Source organism: Sinocyclocheilus rhinocerous, unplaced genomic scaffold (assembly GCF_001515625.1).
Source record: "Sinocyclocheilus rhinocerous isolate Xijiao unplaced genomic scaffold, SAMN03320098_v1.1 scaffold726, whole genome shotgun sequence".
NCBI classification, from domain to species: Eukaryota; Metazoa; Chordata; class Actinopteri; order Cypriniformes; family Cyprinidae; genus Sinocyclocheilus; species Sinocyclocheilus rhinocerous.
In genome coordinates, this window is record NW_015661868.1 from 312824 (window position 1) to 337065 (window position 24242).

The window sequence follows — 24242 nt, forward strand, 5'->3', positions numbered from 1 at the left end:
TTTCACTTTATTTGCTCTGTTTTATTTTGTGAAACCTTACTACATATATGGAATAACCGGTTTATAAAAGCAATAAGCCTCCGCTTCGCATCATGCCTAACAACACGCCCCTCAGCTGTTATAAATTCACTGTAAACCACGGCTTCTTGGTGTAAATAAGATAAATAACAAGGCTTTTTAGTTTGTTTAAAAAAAGAACAAGGTATAGACCTGTTCTATCGTAAAGGTAACTTTAAATGACTTCTGTTGTGATCTGGCACTATAGAGAAAATATAATTAAATAAAATTAACTTGACCGCCCCCCTAATATAATGGCAGGGGAAACACTATATATATATCCAGTACATACATACATACATACAGTATATAAACAAAATCTTTTAATATGAAATGCACAATGTATATAATTTTTTCAGTATTTTTATTGTACAAGATAATAAAATTACAGAACATCTTTCATGTCTTATAAGATTTATGCTAAATCTTTTTTTTCATATCATATTGGATTATATCACAAAGCAGGTGCTGATCAGACTAACCTGTTCCATCGTTCAGAGCAGTATCATCTGATCTTCCCACACGCCAGTTCATATATCTGTTCCACTCGTTAGTGTAGCCACACAGGTGATCTTCTTCGAAGTCACACTCTTTGAGGTCACATGATCAGAAAAAATGAGCTTGCATCAAAATCACTACTTTTGAAGCTCTCTATCTCTACAAGCCGCTTAATGCCAATAACATTTGGGCAAAATTCTGACGAACATAAAAACTGAAAACCAGAAATCTGGGTTCATTTAACAGATTTTCTTTCCCTCAGGAATGTGCACACAGGCTGGTTCCTAGGAATAGCTAACCAAACATTGTTGGGAAAGAACAGCAATTTTGTTTTCTGTGGTTAACAGTTCTTTTCATGTGGCTGGCCCTGAATTTGGCATGACATTATTAGTGTTACAAAGAAACAAACAAAGTGAAAGGCTGCTGAGCTGTTCTGGATGTTTGGCCCAAGTTAACCCGAGCACTAACCTATACAGTATTTATCAGAGATCTTGATCTCAAAGATGGACACACTGCTGCCTTCTTCTTCTCCTAGTTTGCCTTCAATGACGATCTACAGATGTAGAACAAACTTGTCACTGGAGTCGCATGATAACATGACAACATTACACACATCAGCAAATCCAGACTGCATAAATAGTTCTCACCTTGAACGTTTCGGTGGAGTTCTGTAGGTCAATGCTAGCGATGAGCCAGCTCTCAGACGGGCTTTGGGTCGTCCAGAGCACCTGATCGAAGCTCTCTCCGTCTGTGCGCTTCTGCACCTGCAGGAAGGTGCTGCCTGTGACCTGATAGACCATCCTGAAACAGCTCCAGTCCTGCTGCTCCACATCTGGACCCAAAAGAACCGCCTTTCCCTGGTCCTCCTGGACTTGCTCTTCGACGGTGATGAAGTGTCCTGAGTGAAGCAGAAGGAAAACAACATTCATGGCAAGAGTTTGTGCATGCAGCTGGGAAGGCAGATAAATGTTTTTAGCAGTGACAGATCACTTATCAAACTATTTCATGACTGAGTGCTAAAATGCATTTGTCTGTAGATGCATATAATTCACCAGGCATCACATGTCCTATTATCTCCACATTTGTATTCGATTCTTACATTTCTTGTTAATTTCCTGTGCTCTTTAGATTCAACCAAAAGCAAATAATCCAGTGCTTGTGCATTTGCGATTCGTGCCACGTATAAACAGAGCGAATCACCCATCCAATAATGTGCTATTTCACTATCTCCAGATGCCCTTAATATTGAGGCCATGGGTTCCAGATGTGGGTTTCAGTAAACACCATTTCTTCACTTTTCTGGGCGTTCGATGCATGCAGTTCACATGTTTTTTAACCCTGAAATCCATGTTTGGACTGTACTTCACGGCTTCATTACATTAGTTAAAAAACGGTGCCAACCTCCATTCAGAATAACCTGTGTGAAACATAGCTTAAACACAAGTTTAACAGTTGCCTTAAAGGGCCACAGTTCACCCCAAAAATACAATTTTGTTATCATTTACACACACTCAAGTCATTCCAAACCTGTCTAACAATTTCTGAACACAAAGGGAGAATATTTTACTTTAGAAGATTTGCAGTATAGTACGAGTAACTATGAACTGGAGTTATATGGAAAAGAGCTGCACAAAGATTCTTCAAAATTTCTCCTTTTCAGCTCCACAAAAATAAAATAAAATAATGAAATTAATGAAAATAATGAACTATTCCTTTAACTTGTCCTGTACCATAATGTAAATAGCCTATATATGACAACTGACAAATAAGATGAAAATTCAAATGAGAACTCTTAAAATAAATAAATATATTGTTTAAAACACATGGCAAGTGCTTAGAAATGCAGTGTTTGTATTCATGATGACTTTTAAGTGGTTTTCAAAAACTATAATTTCATTTTATTTCTTTTTATAAATCCAAAAACCTTTAAAAACCTCTAAAAATGTCATATGGGGCAACCATCGAAAACGTAATAACATATTTTTCTTACACCTTGAATACACACTCATACATTCTTGATAACTCATCTTAATCATTATTTTCAAATACATTTTCAAATACTTTTAAAGTAAAAGTGTTTTTTATGAATATAATGAATTATTCATATAGGTGACCGTGGAGCACAAAAGCAATCTTAAGTCGCTGGGGTATATTTGTAGCAATAGCCAAAAATACATTGTATGGGTCAAAATTATCGATTTTTCTTTTATGCCAAAAATCATTAGGATATTAAGTAAAGATCATGTTCCATGAAGATATTTTGTAAAGGTTGTACCACATGACATCTTACAATCTGCACTAACCTTGTCTTGTCATCACATGTTTCTGCACATTGGTTGCACCACATGACTTTTTTTTGGTCACTGATTTTGGAGGCAATTTTTTTTCAAATGTTCATAGAATTTTAACATAAACTGCTTCACTGCCTGCCTACAGTATATATTTCCTGAGAAATAATAATAAAAAAATTATGCTAAACTACTCAATACCATCTTCATTAACATTTTTGACTTTATGCCACCCAAAAACATACTGAAGTAAAATTTAATTAAAACCATGTTCATTACAGAAGATGTGTATTAAAATTGCATTTTTATGTTGTTGTTTTTTTCTTCCTATTAAATGAATCAAATCTGTTCACTGACATCCACTCATTTAATGGTGACAGTGGCATCAAATGATTCACAAAGCAATGCATTCATTGACAGGCTGCTGGAACTCACCGGAAGGGTCGAGGGTCCAGCTGAGAAAGTCGGGGTCAGACATATAGTCACATATGCTGTCCTGAAAGCTGCAGGAGCCTGGCAGAAGCTCTGCTTTAGCTGTCACTGAGAGAAAAGAGCAGAAACACACACTTATGCGTGTACAATGATCTACAAAGACAACTTAACTGCAATGAGTACTCACCAATCAAGCTCAGAAGATAGAAAGGAAGCATCTTCTCTTCTACGTTTTGTCCTGCAACCAATCAATCAAATTAGACCTGGTTTAGCACTGGAACTAGAGATCTAGACTTCATTCTCTCATCTTGTCCTTCTTTCAAGCTGGCAGCGTATAACCGAAGCTCAGATGTGATCCTTCTGTCTGGGCTGCTGGAGAAGAAAAAGGGAGGGAATTAGGAGAGGGTTTCAGTAATGTTGACCAGATTCAGAGGTTACCTATCCTTACCACTTCACCGCTAAACACACTCTCATATCGCTAATCCATAGCATCAATATCACTTTCATCAGCTGGATATTTAGATCAGATCCATAAGGAGCAGATCTTTGTTTTCTCTCTTCAAATTTGTGTAACATCTTGAAATCAGACAGAGGGTTGTAAAGTATTTCCACTATGGCACTGTGCCATCAGGAGCAGCAAAATATCTCTTGCGTCTCGTTTTATTCAGGCAAGGATCCAGTAAGAACTGTGTGTTCTGGTTCTGAAACATTTGTTGGTGATGTGAGCACATCTGCATTTTACTTAAGTTCCTATGAGACATAGCTATTCTGTCAACTTTGACACCAGAAGTGATAAAGCCTATTATAATATAGCCATGCACTCACTTTTTTGGCAGCATTATTTCTAATAGTATTTGCTCCATTCTTTTCTCCATAAAAGGTTTTCACATGAATTAATAAATTGTGTTTTTGTGATTTGAATTGTGTACACTTCATGAGCTTAAAAACTGTACTCATAATAGTTTTCTGTAAAATTATTTTAATTATGTATATTGCAGGTTGTCTGATTGTCAAAGTATTCGCCATGTTAAATGCAATAAAAGCTATAAACCTAGCTAACTTTAATTTTATCTGGAAAAGAAAAACCCATTATGAGTTATGTCTTTTGAAACTTTTTGTTCCAAATCTTATTTATTTGACAGAAAACAGTATAATAACATCATCAAAGCTATCCCACAATCTATAATTCAGATGTCTTCTAGCTTTTCTCAAAATAATGTAACACCTTGTCTTCCTTTATTATCACAGTTTACAGTGCAATAAGTGGGTTTTGGAATCATCATGAAGGCCTGTGTTACTTATACATGTTACTACACATTTTTGGCTCTCATTTCTTCAAAAAAGCAGACATGTTCAGAAAGTGGGAAACAGATTAATATTGGAAAGATCTGGAGTGATTTGAGTCATGCAAGCATTTAAAAGCACAGCATATTTCACATCAAAGTCATTCCTGATAACAGACCTTCACATTTCACCACTTTACAAAGAAAATGTCATGTGAGAGTATGACTGAGCATCTGTCACGTGCCAAACAGTCCATTATATTGCAAAATGAGTTCATTCAATTTATTGGAAACATCATGACGGAGCATATAATTGACATTTTACAAAATATGGGGTTTATTAAATGGTATTTATAAAATGCATTTTTAATGTTGTGATTTCACTGAATTATTGGATTTTACATTTTCTTTTTTTTATTGAATAGCAAGTAATTATTGTGTGGCTGTGATGTTAATATAGTCTAAAATAAAACTAAATAAAAACTTAAAAAATGGTTACTGTACAGTTAATCAGTATTAGGTGCAATTTTTTAATTCTATGCTCTGTTGTTAAATTCTGTGCAATTTCAGTTTACAGAACCTTTATCATTTCTCTCTAGTTTTTTCAAGAAGTGTGTTGATTCATGCACACACTCTTAAACAATTAGGGGATGAAGTCACACCGTTGGATGTTATGTGCTAAATCATAAATGATTACAGGCTGAAGTCACACAATGTGGTCAACGGACAATGTTTGGTAAGATGATATTAATATGTAATGCGTGTAGAATGTGACACGGGGCCAGAGGAGGCTGGATGTTGGGTTATCTGAACTCATTGGGAAGGGCTGGATTCTTGACCACATGAAGAAGTAGTTCCCCAGGGGAGTCCCGGGAACTAAACTGAATACGCAATCGCTGATTTCAGAATTGACATTTGTTTCAAATTAGGTCCGGTTTTGTGTTCCTCCCTTTGCATCCACATTATTGATACATTATACTTGAGCAAATACCTGAGCAAATGTACGCTCTTTTGCGTGACAAGACCTGTCGTGGCTAACAGGCAGGTGTTTTTAATAGTGCTGAACTTGTGGTCAAATAAAGTAAATACAGTAAATGATAAAGAAAACCAAACTTATCTGTGGTCCTCATGCAAACCAGTATCCTCATGTGAAGCTAGTATAGGGCTATAAAAGCTATATCTGAAGAAAAATATCAGAGAGTAAGCTATTTTTAAAAAGATATATACAATATACTAAACAAAAACAAGAACGAGCCTTTGTGTGACAGAAAATAAATACGGAATAAATACAGAAAACAAATATTTATTATTATTATTATATAGACATAGAAAACCCCTATGAAGCTTTGTGAGTGGCCTGTATGTTTAAAAGTGGTAACATTTTGATCAAGTTTTGTTTAATAGTGCCACCTGCTGCATACTTCATACCGTAAAGAAAATAAAAGATTTGCATTCCAGCTACAGTACTGAAAGGATCAGTGAAGAATCCTTAAACTCTATCAAACATTTATTGATTTAAGGATGTGCATGTTCCCAAAGGGTCTCAATACTGCTGCTTTCTGACATTTAGGCATTATTTATAGGCTTTCCCAGAATAGGATACATGGGCATATATAGATGCCTTGTTAGTATATTGAGGTTTATTTAAATCATTATGCAAAGCGATAGACTACATTTTTGAATAAGAAATAATTAAAAATAAATATACTGTATATGAATTTATTAGTTTAATATACATTTATATTTAGATACTTTATATAAACTGACATTTTTGTCTTTACTCAATTTATAAATAATCGTGTGTTTTACATATTCACATATTTACTAGTGCTGTCAAACGTTTAATCACGATTAATCGCATCCAAAATAAAGGTTTTGATTACATAATATGTGTGTGTGTGTGCTGTGTATATATATTGTGTATATATAAACACACACACACATGCATGTATATATATATTTTTAAATATGTTACGTTTATATATTAAATATATTTTTATAGGATATAATTTCTATGAATATAAATATATACATGTAAATATTTTCAAAATATATGCTGTATGTGTCTTATTGTGTCTTTATATATACATAATAAATATACACAGTACACACATATATTATGTAAAAAAAAACGTTTATTTTGGATGCGATTAATCGCGATTAATCGTTTGACAGCACTAATATTTACATATTGGAACAATAAGATTTCACTGTGGGCGGGGCTACCCAGCGCGACGCGACTGAAATAAAAACGAAGCGACCAACCGAATGTAGTCTGACTTGGTTAAATTGAGTTTGTCTCTCAGTGTGATGAACAGTGCGCACATCCCTTACACAGAAGATTAAATTCTGAGTCTGGAGCTCTTACAGAGAAAATAACCTCTGAACATATTAATATGTGCAAAGGAAGTGCCACTGACTCTAAAGCACAAGACAGATGGTGCGATTTGTTGCGGGATGGTTTGGGGGCAGGGGAGGGTATTTACTGCCGTATAATCCGCTCTGATGTCACTGTGTGCCGAAGGAGGGGTCTGAGATCCGCCGCTTAATCCCAGTGTGTTGATAAGAACGACCGACGAAGATGAAGGCAAGCCGAAGAGCTCTTCTTCATCGCTTGTGTTCATAACAGGTGAGTATAAGCGCTGATGCTGTGCGCAGCTGTTTTGTGTCGTGTTTCACAGGAGCTGCACCTGCTGATGAATTCGCCGGGGAGGGATGTGTTTGCCTCAGCGCAGGCCCCTTACGTTACCAAATAACACGCTTTTAACTTTTATTACCGGGGGAAAGTTTCCAGATTGCATTGGTAAATCATATTTTGGCGTTTTATTGTGTTTAAGAGGGTATTTACTGCCGTATAATCCGCTCTGATGTCACTGTGTGCCGAAGGAGGGGTCTGAGATCCGCCGCTTAATCCCAGTGTGTTGATAAGAACGACCGACGAAGATGAAGGCAAGCCGAAGAGCTCTTCTTCATCGCTTGTGTTCATAACAGGTGAGTATAAGCGCTGATGCTGTGCGCAGCTGTTTTGTGTCGTGTTTCACAGGAGCTGCACCTGCTGATGAATTCGCCGGGGAGGGATGTGTTTGCCTCAGCGCAGGCCCCTTACGTTACCAAATAACACGCTTTTAACTTTTATTACCGGGGGAAAGTTTCCAGATTGCATTGGTAAATCATATTTTGGCGTTTTATTGTGTTTAATTGAAGATGTCACTAGTTTTTAATGTTCGAGGCGCCGAGATGTCCAGATGGTTAGCGGTGTCTACCTGTACGTGACTGCAGCAGTGAATAAATACATCCACAATCGTGACATTTGGTCAGATACAATAAAAGCAATGCGGGTTTCGCGTTAAGGCGGTTGGTTTTCACTTATTTAGAGGATTTCTCTGATATTAAGAGGAGTAAGAGGCAAAATGTTTGTAATGCTGATGTAAAAATGCCACAATAATACCTGTTTTTTGAACATATGCAGTGAAACAATAATAATAGATTTGACCGAACATTATATGTAATCGTATGTTAAAAACTATTCACTGCTATTGGGGGAAAAAAACACCCTTTTAATTTATGATGAATATCTACACTGTAAAAAATGACCGTGAATTTAACGGTAAAAGACTGTAAAAATGCTACAGTAAAAACCTGTTAAATGGTTAATGGTAAATTCCCCTACTATATACGGTGAAAAACTATATTGGACATTACATGTATTTTACTGTAAATTTTGCGGAATTTTTTTTACAGTGTATACATTCAACAAGATGTACATGTATTTTAAAATATTGTAAACAAAATACAGGCTACCTTGTAATTTACAGTGAAAGGTTTCCAAAATTCCTCACCTGATGCATCACATTTGATTATATTTTATATTTACGTTTCGTTTATGGTGTTTTGTTTTACATTTAAATTGTTTAATTCATCCTTCTATCATCTTTATTTTTATGTTTATTTATTAGCTATGGTTCAAGGTCAGTTTTGATTCATTTTAATTCAAATGTGGCCTTTTGTTTTACCCACCTGTATTGTTGAGGTAGCCTAGTTCAGTCTATTTTAAGGTAAGGCTTACTGATATCAGATATGAACTGTAAAATATACAGGCACCAAACGTTGCCCCATAACGGTGACTTTCTAGCCACAGCTATAACCAGCTGTCAAGTTTTTTTTTCTGAACCACAACAGGATTTTACAATTGAAGCAGGACTTGAATTACATTTTTTTTTAAATGAAACTCATGTTCATTAAACCTACTGTGCTTTACTGTACCCGCTGTGATTTAATTTTATTATATTATTGTTTGTACTATTATTTACATTAACATTGTTAAATTGATATTCTTTGTCATTTCATACACAGTTATACTAAATAGAATGTAAAATAATAATAATAATAATAAAAATACATTTACTTCTAGCTGGTACCAAATTGAATTACTCTTTTTTTTCTATTTTTTCCCCTTATTTTGTATTAGTGTATATTGTAGTTCCACTTTTTGCCATCAGAAAGTGAGTGACACCACCTGCCACCGGAACTGCAGAGTGACTCTAATATGCATGCATGCTCTCAGTTGTAAACAATACAAAGAGGTTGCATGGTGAAAGTGAAGATCTCTGTTTAAATAGGGAGTTAAGCCCCCTGGCTTTGGGTTTTATGGGAGGTTTGACAGATGAATCTGCTGAACTCCAGGACCGGTGGAGTAAACAGCATGATGGCTGCCCACGGTGAGGCCATCTGTGACAGCGCCACTGCCATAAACCACGTCTCTGCGCAGAAACACAAATGCAATGTGTTACTCTGTCATTACACAGACACATATAAGAGTCACATAGCTTGTTTAGACATTAAGTGCATTTATAGTTACATTTATATCTGTTAGATCATCATATTAATACAGTCAAACCAAAAATTATTCAGACACCAGATATAATGTTTTGATATTTTTTTTTATTAGTGGGTGCAGGACACTATAGTTCATTTATGTAAGTGAGGATAGCAAAATAAAGTAAACTGTGACAAATTATATCCAAAAATTCTTCATACAATGGACTACCAGTAAAATTTGGGATCAAAAATTATTCAGACACTATTGTTGGTACACGCTTGGTAATTGGTAGACCTAAATTGGTATTATCTAATTGTGTACTTAAATTTTACAGCTGACAGCTATTCAACCTAATTCATTACATACCGTTCTATCAAAGTTATCTGACATTGTCAAGATGAATTTGTTCTGACACAGTTTAACTGAGTTCTTGTCATATTTTATTACCATTTTCTAAACTATAGCGAATAAACTATGATAATGTGAGAAATGTTGAAGGTGTCTGAATAAATTTTTCTTTGACTGTATGCTTTTTTGGACATTTTACAGTTTATCTGCTTCCCATAACATGTTTTCCCATATATATTGTTGGATATACTACCTTTATGATTTCTGGCTGTCATTCAGGCGATGAGCAGTGAGTGGGCGGAGCCATGAGCCATAGGGAGGAGCCAGAGGAGGCGGGTCTCAGAGGTCCTCCCCCTCATCGCAGCAAGCAGCCCAATGGGACGCCTCTAGAGGGAGGTCGACCCAGATGGAGACCATGCCAGCTTCACAATCCGGATGCAGAAGGCCAAGGCCACCACCATCAACACTATCACCACCAAGCCAACCAGCACACGTCTGGATCTAGCCGAGGTCCACCGCGTCACCGTAGGCGGCATGCTCCCGGTCAAGCACAACGCAGGCGGACTGAGAGTGGAGATACATCAGCTAGAGCTGGCCAACAGCCCAAACCGGGGGCGTCAAGACACCATCGAAGTGGAGAGAGACTCCATCAGCCCAGATATAGACAACAGCACAAAGAAGAAGAGGTGGTCAAAACTCCTCCAAAAGAACAAGCTTCAAAGCCATTATCTCCAGAAGATTCCTCCCAAGAACGGCTGACTCCTCCTCCTCAGGATGAACCAATCACTGATAGACTGGATGGAAACAGTCCAGATCTGTCCCATTCATCTGATACACAAGTTGATCGTGATCCAGAGTCTTCAATGGAACAGTTGGAGGAGAAGGTTCAAAGTGAAGAATCAACATTTGGTGAAGAGGAACTGGCGAAAGAGAACCAAGAAAAGGACTATTTCAAAGAAACTCCTGAGCAGGACTATGCTCCTCCTAAGATGGCTTCAAAAAGTCGTCCTGAAAGTAAAAGAACCAGTCCGCTAAGAGTAGACGTTCCACCATTCGCCACATCTCCTCACCAGATGATGAACAAACCTTTTTTCCAGTCTCCACGAACCTTCCCTGAGACTCTTCGAAGCTACAATTCAGACCCAAACTCATACCCTCCTCATTTTAACATCGGTTACGCTCAAACAAACAAGGATAAAGGGTTTGAGAGTCCCATGTCCCATGTTGAAGACCATCAAGAGGATCTCTCAGACTCTAGTCCTGAAGCCTGCTCTGATTCTTACCCACAACTAAGCCCAGATTCTCTGACAGAATCATACCTAACAGATCCTAATCCAGCCCTTGAGGGACCTCAAATGTACGAGAGGAACCAGAGCGTGACCACGGATGAGTGCGACTCTCAGGAAGACATCGGTCAGCTTAGTTCAGTGGGCTCCAGGCTGCACCACTACGATGAACAGTCAGGAGATGAAGCCGAAAGCTCAGGGAGAGTCAGAGCCCAGGTCAGGAAGACGTCAAGCTCGACTAGCCTTTCTCAAGAAGCCTTTTATCTCCTGACTTCAGAAACTGCTCAGCTTTCACCTGATTTGCAGGTAGAAGTCGTGGAAAGACCTGACAAGTCGTCCACTCTAGCCCAGGATCAGATAACAGAGTCTTGCAGAGCTACAGGAGATGCTGTCTCGTTGGCCATCAAGGATATTAAGGACGCTATCGAGGAGGTGAAGACCAAGACGGTGCGCTCGCCCTACACGCCTGATAAGATCACAGAGCCCGTGTGGGTGATGAGACAGGATTTGAGCCCTGTTGAGGAGAACCATCCTCAGCTACAGCCTCAGATTCCCTCACATCCACAGTCTGCATGTGAGCTATCGCTGTCTTCTCCACAGTATGCGGTGAGTGAGCTGTCCGGCATAATTACTGTAATTCCTTACGGTGAGGTTTCATATGAAAGTTTATTTTAAATAGGCCACAAGTTGACATTTTTGCAGAATGACACCAAAGATTTTGTAGTTTTTTTTTTTAATTCTATAACCACAGACATGAAGTAAATGAGTTTTTAGGCAAATATTCAAAAGAAATTTTTTTTCAACAGGTTTCCTGCAGCCTTGGACAATTGGTAAAAGACACATTTTTCTACATTTCCATGCCTTGAAAAGACATGGAGTTATGCTTATCTTTATGTAGAAATTAGTGCTGTCAAACGATTAATCGCATCCAAAATAAAAGTTTTTGTTTACATAATATATGTGTGTGTACAGTGTTTATTTATTATGCATATATAAGTACACACACATACAGTATATATTTAGAAAATATTTACATGTATATATTTATATTTTATATGAATATATTTAATAGTGCTGTCAAACGATTAATCGCCATTAATCGCATCCAAAATAAAAGTTTTTGTTTACATAATATATGTGTGTGTACTGTGTATATTTATTATGTAAATATAAACACACACACATACAGTATACATTTTGGAAATATTTACATGCATATACATTTATATATTTATTAAATATGTACATTCGTTTGTTTGTATTTATATATACGTAATAAATATACACAGATCACACACATATTATGTAAACAAAAACTTATTTTGGATGCGATTAATCTTTTGACAGCACTAATATTTAATATATAAACAGCCTATTTTTCTTAAATATATACATGCATGTGTTTGTATTTATATATATACATAATAAATAAACACAGTACACACTCATATATTATGTAAACAAAAACTTTTATTTTGGATGCGATTAATCGCGGTTTGACAGCACTAGTAAAAATATTTCAGCTACTAGAAATTAGTGAAATTGCTATAATTTTTTAAAATCATACACTTACACTAATCATGAACGACAGGAAAAGTCATTGAATTTATTTAGTCAACATAAGGTGTACAGTAGGAACAGAAACCATGGAATATATGATTTTAGATATAATTTGATATTTGCAATTTATAATTTCTACTGTAAATTAGATAAAACGTCAACTTATCAAGTGATTCAAATCATGCATTTACAATGAAATTGTTAAGAAGAACAAGTGTGGTGAAAATGCAGCATTTAATATTGTTTACTAGCAGCGGTTGCCTTCATTTTTACAGGCTCGAATTCAAGATGCTGAACTTCCTTTGGGAGCAGAATCCTCTGGAGTTCATCTTCAGGACCAGGATGTAGACGTCAGTCCCAGCGTGCCGAGTGAAGAGGTGAATTATCATATTTGACTGCAGTTGACATATTTATGATGCAATCTTTATCCCTATTTTTTTTTTACAGTTTTACTGTGAATTGTAGTAATACTGTGTTTTTGGTTTGCAGACTAGGAAGAATTTGGCCTCTTTCCCTGCATATGTTGAAGGTAAGTTTAAAGAAAGCAGGCTCTTATTACACTGGTCAAATAATTCATTATCCTACGTAAACTTGTAACATTGTAAGCCATCTTTACATCTATACAAATATATTTAGATTTCAGTTCCATGTAAATCTCACATTCTCACAATGCTTGTCAAAAATATGCCCAGGTATATTATTTATAAATATTAATACCCTAGTGAAAAATAAATATACTAAAATGTTATATACTAAAAATTAATATTAAGAAATGTGCATTGTGCACAAGTAGTACTCCAAATGAACTTTAATTATAATTTTTACATCAGTAAGTCTCGAGCGATACAGTATGTCAGTAAATATGTTAATAGATTTGAACTCTACTTAGTATGAAATAAATGTATTTTAAATCTATTACTTTTTTACTAGGGAAAATTATGAATAAAAAGTATTTGAATTATTATTTTATATACTGTTTAAAAAGTTGTTTTATGTTATATCTGAATATATGCAAACATTGTTGTTTTTAGGACTATTATGATTCATAAGTATTCATAAGGAATTTATTCCTTGTTATTATGATTCATAAGGAATTTATTATCCTGAATAATCTTGTAAGATTGTAATTCATCTTCACAACTATATTTAAATGTATTTAAAGTTATACCTATACAAATGTGTGTAAATTTGTGTCACAAAGCCTGGCAAAAATATGTCCAGGTTATATTTTACCTCAAAATGAAATACAAATGAATACATATTATTTTAAATACTATTTTAAATATTATTTACATACTATAAATAGAATTTAAAACAGATAAATATTTATTTTATATATAAGTATTGTTTTTTTATATACATAATATTATATTCTGTAACTTAATATGTGCATGTATATGATACATTTTCACGACCAGCACATTTTCCCTTGGATTCTCATTACCATTATTCAAAAATGAATAAAGGAATGAAGAATAAATATATAAGTGTTTTATAAGTATTCCTTCAATGGTAAAAATTTTTTAAATACACAATATAGTTGTTGTTTTGCCTTTTTTCTTAAAAAAAAACAAAACCCTGAAAATATTATACTGATACCAGAACTGAGATTTTGAGTCATGTAAGAATGAGAATTACAAACACATTCAGAGGGCTTCACTGATTTGAAACCTAAAAATAATGCACAATAACAGGTTTAATGCTCTGCTATATTTATGGTCTGCTTGTGTCCTCAGTTCCTGGCCCGTGTGACCCTGCGGACTTGATTGACGGCATCATATTTGCTGCAAACTACCTGGGTTCCACCCAGCTGCTGTCAGAGAGGACGCCCACGAAGAGCGCCCGCATGCAGCAGGCCCAGGAGGCCATGAGCCGCGTCCGGGTGAGCAGCACACCCGTATACAGAGAGCAGGGACGTCCCTGACGGATGTCCCTGTCTGCTGTGATTTTACAGCGTGCTCAAACATGTACACACCAACACCTGATGTCATTCTGATCACAGCCCAAATTTTGATAGTGTTTCCCACAAAGCTTCAGCCTATCACGATACCAACATCCCACCCTCCCCTTCAGCCAAATGATCCTGTTTTATTTCATCTGGGCGTATCCTTCATCTCCAAACCAATCGCGCTGCGTCTGAGACGCCCACCATGCCCTTTTATGTTTGTAGGCTTTATTTGACCGTTCTCTGTTTTTATTTGTCCCTTGTCGAGCAGACAGCCCAGACACAGGCCAAAATCAGAAATAAGGTATGCTATTTGTTCCTGTATTCATGCGGGTCTTAAAGGGGTCATATGATGCTACTCATCTAAGGTTATGTGAGGTTATGGGTGAAAAACATGTCACAAATATCTCTGGATATCTAGCATCCATGTGCTAACAAACAAATCTGAGTGACAGTTAGTTGATTGTGAGAGTCAGGTTTTGTCTCTGGGGCCGCTGATGTCATTCTGATCACAGCCCAAATTTTGATAGTGTTTCCCACAAAGCTTCAGCCTATCACGATACCAACATCCCACCCTCCCCTTCAGCCAAATGATCCTGTTTTATTTCATCTGGGCGTATCCTTCATCTCCAAACCAATCGCGCTGCGTCTGAGACGCCCACCATGCCCTTTTATGTTTGTAGGCTTTATTTGACCGTTTGGTATTTGCAGTATTATGTATTTTTTGCTGTTCTTTTTCTATTGACAGGCATTTTAATGATTACAAGTAGCAAGGGATTCAAATCTAACAGCATCTCTTCTATGGGAGACTAGTGTATATGCTAGTACAGGAAGTGATGTGCTATTTTAAGAATAATAACTGTGTGTCTTCCTCTACAGTATCAGCAGGGCAGTGAGAGTGGGCCACCGGCCAGCACAGAAGTGGACCTCTTCATATCGACGCAGAGGATCAAAGTGCTCAGCGCTTACACACAGGTGCTCAACACTCTTTGAATCACTTTCATGCTCGTCTCACTTTGAATTTGCTGTTGAACAGCTTCAGATGTCTTGTGCTGGACGGGCTTGTCACTGTAGATGCAGAACTGCACACTTCGACAGTCTGACCGACATCATGTAAAGCGACTCACTACTGCATGTTTCTTACATTTTAATTTTAATTTCAAGATTTCTGAACAAAATTTTTTTTAAATATTTTTATTGGAGAAAAATGTTGGGGTGATACCAATGTCCTGATATCATAATGAAGAAAATTTGAAAGAAAGAATAAAATTCATTGTTTGAAATACTATTTAAAATATGATATAAGTATTTTGTATTGTAGCTTAAAAAACATGTTTTTTGATTATTATACAGTATGTGTGTATATATATATATATATATATATATATTTGTGTGTGTGTGTATAGCCTGGATAATAATTAAAGACATTCGCGTATGAACTCTTACACCATGCAAGAATGCAAATTCTTGATGTTTCCTGTATTTCCTTCGTCGTTTCTCTCTGCCAGGCTCAGCTGATTGCTCAGTCCATCGGTCAGGCCTTCAGCGTTGCGTATCAGGAGTTTCTGAGAGCCAATGGCATCGATCCAGAGGACCTGAGCCAGAGAGAGTACAGCGACCTGCTCAACACTCAGGACATGTACAACGACGACCTCATTCACTTCTCCAAGTCTGAAAACTGCAGAGATGTAAGTTAACCAGTTGCCATAAAGTGACTATAGCTGAGTAATTCATTTCCTTTTTTCCATTTTTTTTCTGGGTTTTCCAGTGGCTAAATCTTTATTCCCAAAAAGACTATTATGCCAGTTTTAAATATGTGTGTACAGCCCAGCAAAGTAGCAACAGTTAAAGTATTTATTTGTTGCTAAGCCAAACTAAACTAAAATGTTTCAACCCTGTTTGAAGATCATATGCATTGAAATTTGAAGTTTGAAATTGATATACTTAAATTCATTGTTTAGATTTCAATTTGCAAATGTCGCGCAATGACAAACGTTCAATTAGTTCTAAAATGGCTAAGATAGGAAATATCACACTACGGGCCAGATTTACTAAACTGGGCAAATTAGCGTTAGAGCACAATTTCATAAGCGCCGATGGGAGGGGAAAATTCTGCATGTGATTTACTAACAATGCACACATTAAAGAACACAGACGCAACCAGATCATTTCCATAATGACCAACGCAATCTACCAAGAGCAGCGCAAATGACCTCCTGCTTTAAGACATGCTTTTTTTGCCGTTAAATAATGCCGCAAATACCAGTAATTTGACGAGCTTTAAATCTTAGTAAATCGCGTTGCATGATTCGTTTAAATACTCTCCTCCCATAAATTGTGCGCTGAAAGGGAAACAAATGCATATTCAAAAAGGTCAGGCACAAAAATAACTGTGTCCACGCCTTTTCAGCGCTAATTCATCACTGCGTGTCTTTAGTAAATCCTGACAGTACTATTTTAATGCCAAAAGATGGTTTGCGCTGGTGCAAGCTGTTAGTAAATCTGTTCCTACATATTACTCAGTCAAAATGTTTCCCAAGGAAAAAAAAAATCTGTATATTTTTTTGTTCATAAATCAGAATTGAAATAAGAAATGACGCTTTGGAAAATGTAAAGCCCATTTTAAGCATAATAAGAGAAAAACACTCATTGAAGCATGGTAAAAAAGTCACTGTTTCAAATATGATCCCAGGAATATCAAACCATAATTTTTTTAAGGTGGAAATGTGTATGGCACAACAGAAACAAAAACACATTCTACATTTTCCCATAATATGCATAACAATTTTAGATAAAAAAAAAAATTCATTTATAGATTTTATTTAAATTTGGACAAAAACAAAACGTAGGTAGAATTAGACTTTTTGAAGTGGTAACCATGCAGCAAACTGGCAGATTTGGTAAAGACAAACAAACATTTTAAAATAAAAGGATTGGATTACATTAAAATGAATTTTGCCATGCACACTAACAGCATTAAAACTATTAAAGGGGTCATATGATGCTTTTTTAAAGATCATTATTTTGTGTATTTGGTGTAACAGAATATGTTGACATGCTTTAATGTTCAAAAAACACATTATTTTTCAAATACTGTACATTATTGTAGGTCCTCTATGCCCCGCCTCTCTCAAACGCTTCGTTTTCTACAAAGTCCCTCCTTCCGACAAGCGCAGTCTGCTCTGATTGGCCAGCTAATAATATGACCAAGTTAATTATTTACGCTTTTACCTGTAATTATATAAAGAGTCATTGGGACACAAATGGCTTCATCATCTTCTATACATTCTTCAGCAGCCATAGGACTTTCACTAAATAAAGTCACTGCTGGAGTATGTTCAGTGAGCAGTATTTGGGGTGTGTTTGTGTCAGGTGTACATCGAGAAGCAGAAAGGGGAGATTCTGGGCGTGGTAATCGTGGAGTCCGGCTGGGGCTCCATCCTCCCCACGGTCATCATCGCCAGCCTGATGCACGGCGGACCCGCGGCCAAGTCTGGAAGACTGAACATCGGCAATCAGATCATGACCGTCAACGGCACCAGTCTGGTGGGCCTGCCGCTCTCCACGTGCCAGAGCATCATTAAAGTAGGACTATCTTTTACTGTCGTTTACATTTCTGATCTTTTATTACATCTGCAAGCATTGTAGCCTTTAGCTTAAGCTTTAGCCATTTCAACATGATTCCAGAGGAGTTTGATATTGCCATACAAATCAGTACTCCAATTATCATAAAAATACATAGCACACACAAATGTTGTGTAAAATAATCACATTTTTAATGAGTTGAACTTAAATTGACTGTATTCTGCTATCTTGGATAGATTGTTGTCATTTACAGTAGGTCAGTGTGTATTCTGGGATTGATTTTTTCCACAAATGCTGTTGTGAGTTCAGGGGCTCAAGGCTCAATCCAGGATCAAGATGAACATCGTCAGGTGTCCTCCGGTGACCATGGTGCTCATTCGCAGACCAGACCTGCGCTATCAGCTGGGTTTCAGTGTGCAGAATGGCATTGTGGGTGTTCACAGTAAAACATGAGAAGTGTGTGACGTTTTACTGCAGCAGCTGCTGCCTGACAGAGCTTGTGTTTTGTTCAGATCTGCAGTCTGATGCGAGGGGGGATCGCCGAGAGAGGAGGCGTCCGCGTCGGCCATCGCATCATCGAGATCAGCGGTCAGAGCGTGGTGGCCACAGCTCACGAGAAGATCGTTCACATCCTGTCAAACGCTGTGGGAGAGGTAAACCACCGCCTCGGCTCGTTTGGAGAATCACTTCAGTCACACGACTAAATCAGAAATTGGTTCAATTAAATAAATCGGATGAAAACATCATTGAATGGATAGTTCACACAAAATGAAAATTCTGTCATTAATTACTCACCCTCATGTCGTTCCAAACCCGTAAGAGCTTCGTTCATCTTCGGAACACAAATTAAGATATTTTTGATGAATTCTGAGAGCTCTCTGACGCCCCCTATAGACAGCAAGGTTACTACCACGATCAAGATCCAGAAACGTAGCAAGGAGATCGGTAAAATAATCCATGTGACATCAGGGGTTCAGCCGTAATTTTACGAAGCTACGAGAATACTTTTTGTGCGCAAAAATAAAAATAACGACTTTATTCAACAATTTGTCTACTCCGCGTCACCCTGGCACCATTTTGGAGAATATCCACTGAACGTAAACAACGTATGCTGTTCTGTGTCAGCTGTGCCACGCGGATACGTTGTTTACGTTCAGATCAAAGCGTAAGTACAATGTAGAAAACGTATCCGCGTGGCGCACAAAAAGTATTCTCGTAGCTTCGTAAAATTACGGCTGAACCCTTGATGTCACATGGATTATTTTACCGATCTCCTTGCTACGTTTCTGCTCTTACGGGTTTTGAATTTTAATTTTTGGGTGAACTATCCCTTTAATATCAGTCATAATTCAGTAGTCTAATTCAGAAGTCTGAAGTCTTGCAAAATTAAGGAAATATTTTACTATTTCTAAAAATAAATAATTAGTCAAATGCTGCTTCTTATTACTGTTTTTAAGTCAGCTTTATAAATTAATTTTTTTTTTAGTTTTATTAGATTTTACAAATGTACGTTTTCAAGTTTGAGATCATGATTTTATTCAATCTGATTTTGGATAGTTTCAACTCTTAAATTCTGATTGGATGAGCCACGATGAACACATATCTGTGACTCATACTCCTTATAAATGTGCATGTTGTATATACAGTTTAGTTGCTATGTTGCTTGGCAACTGTAAATTGCTGATGAACACGTATGGCAGAGACTTTATTCTGATTATTAATACATTTCAAAATATATGCCATATTGGTTGGCTTTCATCATATTGCTATTACTGCCATTTTATAACAGCAGTGCATCACCTGAGGCTGAGGCCTAATTCAAAAAGATATTTTCGCTTTATTGAGAAAATTGATGCACTTCATTGAAATACTATTTTAGTTTTTATTAGTATTTTGAATAATTTATATTAGTATATTTTCCATTTTAATTATAAAGTTTTAGTACTTTTGTGGAATTTGTCATTTTTAGTAGTTTTTAAAAAATGTCTATAGCTTTTATTCATTTTAAAATTAGAAATGTTGCTCTGGCAACTAGATAAAATAAAATATGTTTTTTAGATTTTATTTAATTTGTTAAAATGCATTTTATTTCCAGTAACTATATATATAGTATATATATATATGGTTTTAGGGTTTTAGGCGTTAACACAACAACAATGTACTGAAACAGAAAAGTTTTTTCTTTGCGTTTTTTTTTTAGAAGAGTTTCGTGTACAAACGACAGGGTTGTCAAAATGAGCTCTTTCATACAGATCTGTGAAAACAACTAAAAAAGCTGTATTATTCATGCCAGGCCAGTAGCTGGCGACGTCACTTTGTAAAGAAACAACACGCATCTGCGCGCAAACCTATAGACTGAACATGTAATACATACGCGCATGACGTCAACGTTTTCACAAATTTGTGTTTTCTAGTTTCTAGTTCACACAGAGATGATATCAGTATTGTTTTCAAAAACGTGCACTTTGAAACCTGTTTTAAAAAGTTTGCGTTTTCAATCCCCCAAAGCACCATTGTCGTGTAAATGAATGGCCAAAACGCATAAACAGTTTTCCGTTTTTTTAAATAAAAATGGTGTTGTGTAAACAGCCTTAGTTTACTATAATAACACGGCTGTTTACAGCTTTGAAGCTAGCATGGTGCTAAGCTAATGACTCAGTACTCCAATAATCATAAAAATACAGCACATGAATGGATAGCCAGTAGAGGTGAATACTGCAATATGTTGTTTTTGTCAGATCCATATGAAGACTATGCCTGCAGCCATGTACCGCCTGCTCACGGCCCAGGAACAACCCGTCTACATCTGACACTCTGCAGGGCTACAACACCATCCCCTCCACATGAGCTGATTCAGAGTTACTACTTATTGAAAGATTAATATAACTGTTTACAGATTTATTTAACTGGATGTATGTATGTATTTATTATTCCATTAGTGCATAAACCAAACCATTCCAGCACCATGTGACCTGCCTTAATCTCTCTGGTTTGACGGATCTCTGAAGGCCTGGCATTAGAAGCAAAGAGAAGTGAATGCAGATCGATCATGTGCTCGACACACGACTGGACCTGAACTATCACAGAGATCAATGGCACTGAGCACAGTAATACAGGAACATTGGAATCTAGCCGTTATTGACACAGATCTGATGTATGAACTGTAATCTTCTCATCAAGCAACTCAAAGTAAAGGAATCAATGAACTAAATATTTAAGTTGCTTTGTTTTCATTAAAGATGTGCATTTTCTATAGTTCACATTTATATCATATATGTTTTCTGTGTGGTTGATAGGTGGTTACTTTTTCACCCAAGATTAGTCTGACTTTACTTTTATTTATTTTCTGGTTAATTCTTTAATAAATAACAGCAGCATTCATGAGTAGAGTAACGTAGTAAACTAGTAGAAGTTTAATCTAAAATTTTAAACAATTGGACATTTCAAAAAGCTGAAAAATATGCTGCAGTTTAGTCCCTTATGCTCACAAAACCATATATTTAATTAAAAATACAATAAAATAATGTGTAAATATTATTACAGTTTCAAGTAACTGTTTTCTATGTGAATGTATTCTAAAATGAAATTGATTTCTGTGATCAAAGATGAATTTTCAGCATCATTACTTCAATCTTCAGTGTCACATGATCCTTCAGAAATCATTCTAATAATTCCCATAAATATTTGATTAATGTTTATAACATTTGTGCTGCTTAATATTTATGTAGAAATCGTGAGAATTAAAAATAATAATGTAAGTCTTCAATATTCGATCAATTTAATGCACCATTGCTAAATAAAAAGCCTTTAAAAAAAAAAAATTGCACAGTAGCACAAATTTGCAACCATTTAGATTGCAGAGCTTTTGTACATAAATATAATAGCACAATTAAAATGTTAATTACTATAAATAAAATATATATATATATTTTAAACATACCCAAAAATTCAGAATCTGTTAAATTCTGCTCTACATATGGTTTGGGGTTTTAATAGCAATAGTGAGGAAAGCATGAACAACGACAAGCAAAGTAACAACATTAAAAGTCAGGTTTATTTATTTGTCTTTAAAATGTAAAAATCCCACAACTCTGTTTTATTAGTGGTTAAACCCAAAGCACTGATCACAGACACACACCAATAGTGTGAACATTACACATGATCTCAGAGAATCAATATAAAAACTGATGTGACATTATATCATAAGCCAGTTTTTAACAATTATATCATAGTAGTATATGCAGCAAGCATTTGCTAAGCATAAGTTAATACATGATTGATCGATGACATTAAGGCACTTCAGCAAATATTTTGGAAAATAACATTTAACCCACTTTCACTTTGGTTTATGGAAAACTTCTGCAGTGTAAATGAGGAGAGTGTAACGTGAACTCCATCTAGTAGCTTTCAGCAGAAACAGATGCATGGCATTGTGGGAGAAATAAAAACTAAAGACGTACAAATAGTCTGAAAAAACAAAAAAAAACCCCCAAGAAATATACACTGAAATTTCATATAAAAACATTGCAGGTATAAAAAGATGCTGTTTTATAAATGGCATGTTTATACTGCATGTGTGTTTGTGCTTTATCTGTGGTTCATGACAGTCCCTCTTACTCACACAACTACTAGAAACACACTGATTTGGTTTATAATGACATGCACAGGAAACATCCCGACACAGACGGACGCGGTGAAGAGACTCGGCTTGTTCTGCTGTGAATGTCTGTGGGACGCTGGGTGTTAGAGTTCAGTGTCGCTGTATTTCTGGGGATTGTAGTAGCCTCTGCGGGTTTGGTCGGCCAGCTGCCGGCGATACTCTTCATCATCTTCATCATCATCATCGGTGCGGTGGTGAGAGCGGCTCTCTGAATACAGCGCTTTAGAGGAGCTAAAAATATACACTGAAATTTCATATAAAAACATTGCAGGTATAAAAAGATGCTGTTTTATAAATGGCATGTTTATACTGCATGTGTGTTTGTGCTTTATCTGTGGTTCATGACAGTCCCTCTTACTCACACAACTACTAGAAACACACTGATTTGGTTTATAATGACATGCACAGGAAACATCCCGACACAGACGGACGCGGTGAAGAGACTCGGCTTGTTCTGCTGTGAATGTCTGTGGGACGCTGGGTGTTAGAGTTCAGTGTCGCTGTATTTCTGGGGATTGTAGTAGCCTCTGCGGGTTTGGTCGGCCAGCTGCCGGCGATACTCTTCATCATCTTCATCATCATCATCGGTGCGGTGGTGAGAGCGGCTCTCTGAATACAGCGCTTTAGAGGAGCTGTGGGACTCAGAGTTTGAGCTGGAGCTGAAGGGAACAGAGCCATTACTGATGGGACGGCCCGTTCAACAAAACAGCACATCAACACTTTAGAGAATTAGTGAGCATTAGTGGGAAAAAAGGCCCAAGAGCAAACTTACCCAATTGGTTGAGGCCTGTTTTGGTTTGGTTTTGGCTTGTGGGGAACTGCATAAATATCTGGATGTTTCTGAGATATTTCCAGCTGTTTAAAAAAAAAAAAAGAAAAAAGTTCAGTCATTTAAATTTTCTGTTAATTTTCAATCACAAAAATAAATGTCCTGATTATTTTTCACCCTAAAAATTGAAAATAATAATATTTTACAATTTGAATATATTAGTATATTTATATATTATATAATTATATTCTAGTTATAAAATATCACATTATTATAGTTCTGTTAATTTTCATTTACACAATCAAATTAAAGTTAATTATATATACAGTATATATGCATTTTTATATTATAGTTTTTATATTTTATCCAAAATCAGCCTGTTTAGACTATTTTTTGTTCTATTTTCAAATAAACAAATACATTTCAAATGAAACGTATGCTTAACTGCCATGACAATAATAATAATAAAAATATTTGTTTATTCAAAACATATACATATTTTTATATATACATATTTTCCTCGTGATTTTGGTGATTTTCTTTTGAATTACAGAGATTTCCATTTTCTGGAAACTTTATTTTTCATGAACAGATACATTTCAAACATAAATATCCAGGTAATATTTCACCTGAAAATTTAAAAGAAAAGAAAAATATATATTATAATTTATATATCATTATATTATAAATGATATAGAAATAAAAAATAATA

General features: G+C 36.0%; 3 protein-coding genes across 5 annotated transcripts in view; 1 reads left to right on the forward strand and 2 right to left on the reverse strand.

The window, feature by feature from the left end:
* The window catches only part of mamdc2b (MAM domain containing 2b), a 14236-nt gene extending 10391 nt beyond the window's left edge, over positions 1 to 3845 (reverse strand). The window contains exons 1-6 of one of the 2 annotated variants that reach the window (XM_016536186.1): positions 3724 to 3845; positions 3463 to 3644; positions 3279 to 3383; positions 1203 to 1453; positions 1024 to 1108; positions 540 to 647 (exon numbers count right to left, since the gene is read on the reverse strand). In XM_016536186.1, coding sequence (XP_016391672.1) covers positions 540 to 647; positions 1024 to 1108; positions 1203 to 1453; positions 3279 to 3383; positions 3463 to 3493 — 580 coding nt within the window. In that variant the 5' untranslated portion in view covers positions 3494 to 3644; positions 3724 to 3845. Of the gene's footprint in view, positions 1 to 539; positions 648 to 1023; positions 1109 to 1202; positions 1454 to 3278; positions 3384 to 3462; positions 3648 to 3723 lie in introns of both variants that reach the window. The other variant, XM_016536185.1, reaches the window with a different exon arrangement.
* Positions 3846 to 7401: 3556 nt separating this feature from the next.
* LOC107726550 (amyloid beta A4 precursor protein-binding family A member 1-like) lies at positions 7402 to 21312 on the forward strand. Its single transcript, XM_016536178.1, has 12 exons — positions 7402 to 7549; positions 10005 to 11617; positions 12847 to 12948; positions 13061 to 13100; positions 14308 to 14453; positions 14788 to 14820; positions 15396 to 15491; positions 15941 to 16204; positions 17889 to 18101; positions 18411 to 18530; positions 18614 to 18754; positions 20840 to 21312. The coding sequence occupies exons 2-12, from the start codon at positions 10031 to 10033 to the stop codon at positions 20909 to 20911; spliced, it is 2814 nt and encodes a 937-aa protein (XP_016391664.1). The 5' UTR covers positions 7402 to 7549; positions 10005 to 10030; the 3' UTR covers positions 20912 to 21312.
* A 1700-nt stretch (positions 21313 to 23012) lies between these two features.
* LOC107726556 (tight junction protein ZO-2-like) overlaps positions 23013 to 24242 on the reverse strand; it is a 22775-nt gene continuing 21545 nt past the window's right edge. For both annotated transcript variants that reach the window (XM_016536184.1, XM_016536183.1), the window contains 2 exons: positions 23534 to 23616; positions 23013 to 23420 (listed from right to left, as the gene is read on the reverse strand). In XM_016536184.1, coding sequence (XP_016391670.1) covers positions 23246 to 23420; positions 23534 to 23616 — 258 coding nt within the window. In that variant the 3' untranslated portion in view covers positions 23013 to 23245. The remainder of the gene's footprint in view (positions 23421 to 23533; positions 23617 to 24242) is intronic.

Excerpts from the sequence above, each read along its gene's own strand:
- LOC107726550 (XM_016536178.1), top strand. The coding sequence starts at position 10,031 with ATGAGCCATAGGGAGGAGCCAGAGGAGGCGGGTCTCAGAGGTCCTCCC. Across the intron at positions 11,618-12,846 it reads TGTCTTCTCCACAGTATGCG|GCTCGAATTCAAGATGCTGA; the intron begins GTGAGTGAGCTG and ends TCATTTTTACAG. Across the intron at positions 18,755-20,839 it reads TGTCAAACGCTGTGGGAGAG|ATCCATATGAAGACTATGCC; the intron begins GTAAACCACCGC and ends TGTTTTTGTCAG.